The following is a 5,065-nucleotide window of genomic DNA, read 5'->3' on the forward strand; positions in this document are numbered from 1 at the left end:
GTAACTATACAGAGCCAAACTGAAACGTATACGGTCCAGATAGCTTGAAGGATGATGTCAAATACTACTACCAAATTTGCCCAATAACATAGACAGGCAAAATGGCACGAAAGGTAACTGGACACGACAGTGTATTTTTCCTTTGCTCTTATGACCGCAACCCGCACCAATGGAAAAAGAAAAGAAAGAATCTCCTTCAAGCAAGCAAGCAATTTGTCCCTTCGGGAAAAGAAGTCGGCTCATCACTGTGAGCCTCTGAAACTCGAATATTTTATGAGTACACAGTATGATAGCTCAGCTGTTGACCTCTTGTGCTGGTCGTTACTTGATAATAAAGGATTACAACACTTCACTGGCGCATACTTCCGGTGCCAAATCCTGCGGAAGTCATTCTGAAAATAAGAGCCTTTAAAGTTAACTTTTGGGCACGGTGTACTAAATATAAAAATGCAGTCTTGCAAAGATAGAAAAAGAATGAATTTATATAGAGAGAAGCATACACATGTGTCTACCAATTGATTGTATGATTGTATTTGTCAGGGAGATTTACCCTATATCTGCCATTCTGCCAAAGGTCCATGTGAGCTTTCAAACGTAATGAGAGAAAACAAACTATATGGCAGCATCAAATGTTGAAAACTGAAAATACAGATGAAAATATAACAAACAATTTTCATTGGAATTAATCTTTTATTAGTACACCAACAAACCTAGATGGATCAGGAGTAGGCAAAGCAATTGTTGAAGACATTAGGCAAACCTGCAATGAAATTTGGGGAACAACAATTTAGGAGGAGATTATACATAGAATTTACTTTGTATTCAGAGAATGGAAAGGAAATACTATATATTAGGCTATCTATCATATGTGAAATACAGTGAAACGAAATATAGGTAAGAGAAAGTACCGTCCATACTTACCGCATACAATGCACCTACAGCAGAAAATCAGCCAAGCTGCTGAGCCTATTGCTGCATGAACAACCTGGCCTTTTCTATACCTGCAATAACGAAAATATAGGCTATAAATAACTGGGATAGAAGGTAAGCGGTAGTATATATAGCATCTATTCGAACACCAGCTTGCAAAGCTGAAATACAATCTGGGTCATAAAATCTTCATTTGACACAACAAAAGGAACTCAAGGACATGCTCCAGTCCCATACAATATGCTTTGGTATATGTAGCCAATGTCTACCTGAAGATAAAATAACATGCATCAGATAAGAATCTTTCAGTTCGGGCGATTATGGCCTACAGACCAAGAAGTGATTGAGCACACAAAAAATCCCCAGCGAACAGATTGAGAAACCAAGAAATCCAAACAAATCAGGAGGCATGAGGTAACAGCGGACAAAATCCAATGGAATCGGTGCAGGTATAGAACGTCAAGCCGATTTCCAGCCGATTTCCAGCAGGAGATCAACCTGCTAAATTGGGAAGATGTACCGCAGGATTGAGGGATTGTGTAAAATAGAGGAATTAGGATGGAGAGTGATTGGTGTGGATGCGGATGGCAACATGGCCCGCTTTTTAAGGCTGGAGGCAACAGCGGCGGTGGATGAGCTCCATTGGGAAAAAATTCTGTCCTTGAATGCTCGGATTTATCACGTATTTTCATGAGCATTAAGTCACGGCGGCAGATTCGTCGGGGAGGAGGACGGACGTTGGCGGCGGGGGGAAGAAGACGAACATAATAGGCTGTTAGGACGAAAATATCCAGCTAGTAGACGAAACGTTAGCGAGTCGGCCATCAAGTTTGGAAATCCACGAACGGATTTGTAGCCCATTTGCGAGCCGAACAACAGAATTCCAGCCCACGTCAGTCTGAGGCGTTCCTCCAGCCCATGTCAGTCTGAACCAAGGGGAAGCAGCCTATGATGATGTTGTGCACGACCACATGGTGTGGCAGAAAACCCTCAAAAAAAAAATGGTGTGGCAGAAAATGGGATGACGTGGCTTAATAAGAAGGCAGCAAAATCAGGAAGTGGGGGATTGCTATTTAGAGATAAAAGATTGTTGGCTATATGGGTTGCTTACATGGGTGGAACCCATACACGTCTTCAACACTTAAGATCTAACCCATTTAGTTCTTTTGCATTAGCTAAAAAAATACAGTAGTTCTTTTGCTTTGAGATTATGCAAACTTAAATTTTACAGGTTAAGTTACAAAATTTGGAATTTAGTATGCATGTTAAAATATATTGTTATTTTAACATATTATAGGCAAATTTAAGTTTGAAATTCCGGACGTATATATCTGCATCTACCGTGTAAACGCCTGAATTTTTGTGTACTTGGAAAGTTGGAAAGTTGGAAGCACGATTGTATTTTTCTCTCTCCACTTTCCTAAAATTTCCCTCTACTTCGGTGAAGAACAAAACGCGTTGCGGCTAGTTCGAATCGTTCCCGGTTTCGAGACAGTGAGAGATCCCGTTAGCGCCACGGAAAAGAGACCGGCACGCGCCTCGTACCGCCAATCTTACTCCACGAACACAAGTCTGATTCGCCGCCGGTCGCCGGAGGATATATAGCGTTGCCACAACGACCATCTCTCCCTGCCCTGCCTCCTCGAACCAACACCAGAAGGAAAGAATCCATCTACCATCCCTAACTCTCGATCGGCGACGATGATGCAGCACGCCATGGATCCCTGGGCCTTTGCTCGCCCTCCGCCGCCCGGCTTCGGGTTCTCCTGCGCTCGCCAGCCCGTCGCCGACTTGTCCGCCCGTCTTCGACCTCCACCCTCTGGCTTCGTATTCTCCTGCGTTCGGCAGCCCGTCGCCGACAGCTTGCCCGCCCGTCTTCGAACTCCGCCCCCCAGTATCAAATTCCCCTGCGCCCAGCTGGCCGTCGACGACGTGCCCGCCCGTGTTCGACCACCGCCTCCCGGCTTCTCCCGTCTTTGCAACAAGGTGCTCCCGCCATCGCCCCGCGAGATCACCGTGCCGCCGAAGTTCTCAAAGCGCGCGGCACCGCCGGTATCCACAACCGTCTCCGACAAGCCCTCCGCGAAGCGCCAGCGGCTGTGCTCCGACTACGAAGACGACATCGAAGCCAACCTCCGGCGGACGGAGCGGAGCCCCGAGGAGCGGCCGCGGCCGGACTACATGAAGACGGTGCAGCAGGGCCGAGTGAGCCCGTCGGACCGCGCCCGCCTCGTCGGATGGATGGACGCGTTCGTCCGGCACCACGACCTCGTCGACGGCACGCTCCACCACGCCGTCGCCTACGTCGACCGGGTCCTATCCGTGCGCGCCATGAACACGCATACCGACTACGAGCTCCGCCTCCTGGGTGCCGCGGCCGTCTTCGTGGCCGCCAAGTACGAGGACGGCTGGCGCACCATGCCGAAGCTGGACCCCGACAAGATCGTCAGCTACGGCAGGTTCGCCTCGAGAAAGGAAGTGCTCGATATGGAGCGCCACATGGTGGCGGCGCTCGGGTACCAGCTGGGCGGCCCCACGGCGCACACCTTCGTCAGCCGCTTCACCAAGCACGCACAAGAAGGAGAGGAGGACCTGAAGAAGATCCAGCGCATGGCGCATCACCTCGCGGACGAGTCGCTGCGAAACTACGCGTGCCTCGGCTACCTGCCGTCCGTCGTGGCGTCGTCTGCAATCTTGCTGGCGAGGTTTGCGCTGAACCCGCCGGACGTACCGGCGTGGAGCACGGAGATGCAGGAGCTCACGGGGTACAACGTCATGAACTTGGCCGGATGCCTGCATGCTATGCACAGCTTCTCCCAGTCGCTGTTATGTGACCCCCATTGCTGATCATCGAGGACATGCAGTAGAATCGCGTGGAAGTTAATGTTCATGTGTATATGCATCTGAAGTATTCAGGGTAGTATAGTGTGTTTATGTGGAGAACAGTCAGACAGATTGATATGGATTTGGTGTAAATTGCTGCGAGTATCTCCCTGTGAATTGAACTGTGATCGACCGCATTGAACATGCACATTGATAAGGACTGTACAATCTTGAGGAAGTTGTTTGTAATGTTTAGGCATATGCACCTGAAGTCAATGCATGGATTGCCTCACTTTTTTCATCCATTTACACTAGCTTTTATGTTGAGAAGAATAGTCAAACTGATTGATGGATTTGGTGTAAATTGTTGGGACAGTATTGTGTCCCTCTATGAATCGAAGGCTTTCACTTGGCGTAACTCTTTAGATCAGACGTCCGATCGTTCAATTCTGTCGGAATAGACGAGAAACGTTGATTTCTTGCACCATCGGACGACTTACCCTTGCAGCTATATTCGTTATTAGAAAAGTCCAGCTCAAGTATATAGTTTATATACATGTTATAGATGTACTAGCAAAAGTATCTGTGCGTTGCACCGGGAATAGCAAAAATTCGCACGCGGCAGTGAATCATCTATGATGATATTTCTCCTATTTGTCATCGTCGACAAAGGTTGTCACATTTTCTTCTATTCATGACAAACATTTCTAATAATCAGAAGATGAGGTTGTGAGGCTCTAGTTGCACTGAATTGTAATACCGCATATGGTTGTCACCACCACCCCTATTAATTTAAACTTGTTGCATAGTGCATTCCACATTGTAAATCTATGGGCTTTGTACGATGCCTTGCAACACCGGTGTCCCATCTACATTTGGTGTTGCGGAACAAATGTCGCTAATTAGAAAAGTAGAGATCGAGAGATTTAAAATTGTATTTTTAACATTATCACTACATAAATTTTGGCTCAAACTCGTTTGACCGGCCTAACTGAATTCCCAATAGGGATACATGAAGTCCCGACATAATGGCGTTAGGGGCTATGTGGTTTGATTTTTTTTAATCATCGCTTTTGTCAACTTGTGATCCGCATAATTAGAACATATTTTAAACAAAATTTATAGGCTGTATTATGTTTTTTTCCAACCAGTGATCAGGATGAATTATTGCAAGAAAACAGAAATATGAGCAAATGCATGTTCAAAAATTCATTCTGCAGTTCCCTTCACAGGCAAACAAAAGTACAATATTAGAAAATGTGTTTGTAGAAGTATCATGATTGAACTGGTACTTTAGATATATACGTACTAA

General features: G+C 46.3%; 1 protein-coding gene across 1 annotated transcript; it reads left to right on the forward strand.

Annotated features, from left to right (window-relative positions):
* Nucleotides 1-2,449: 2,449 nt before the first annotated feature.
* On the forward strand, nt 2,450-3,816 carry LOC127309519 (putative cyclin-F2-1). The gene has a single exon (XM_051340342.2). The coding sequence runs from the start codon at nt 2,632-2,634 to the stop codon at nt 3,775-3,777; it is 1,146 nt and encodes a 381-aa protein (XP_051196302.1). The 5' UTR covers nt 2,450-2,631; the 3' UTR covers nt 3,778-3,816.
* The last annotated feature ends 1,249 nt before the right edge of the window (nt 3,817-5,065 follow it).

Source organism: Lolium perenne, chromosome 6 (genome assembly GCF_019359855.2).
Source record: "Lolium perenne isolate Kyuss_39 chromosome 6, Kyuss_2.0, whole genome shotgun sequence".
NCBI classification, from domain to species: domain Eukaryota; kingdom Viridiplantae; phylum Streptophyta; class Magnoliopsida; order Poales; family Poaceae; genus Lolium; species Lolium perenne.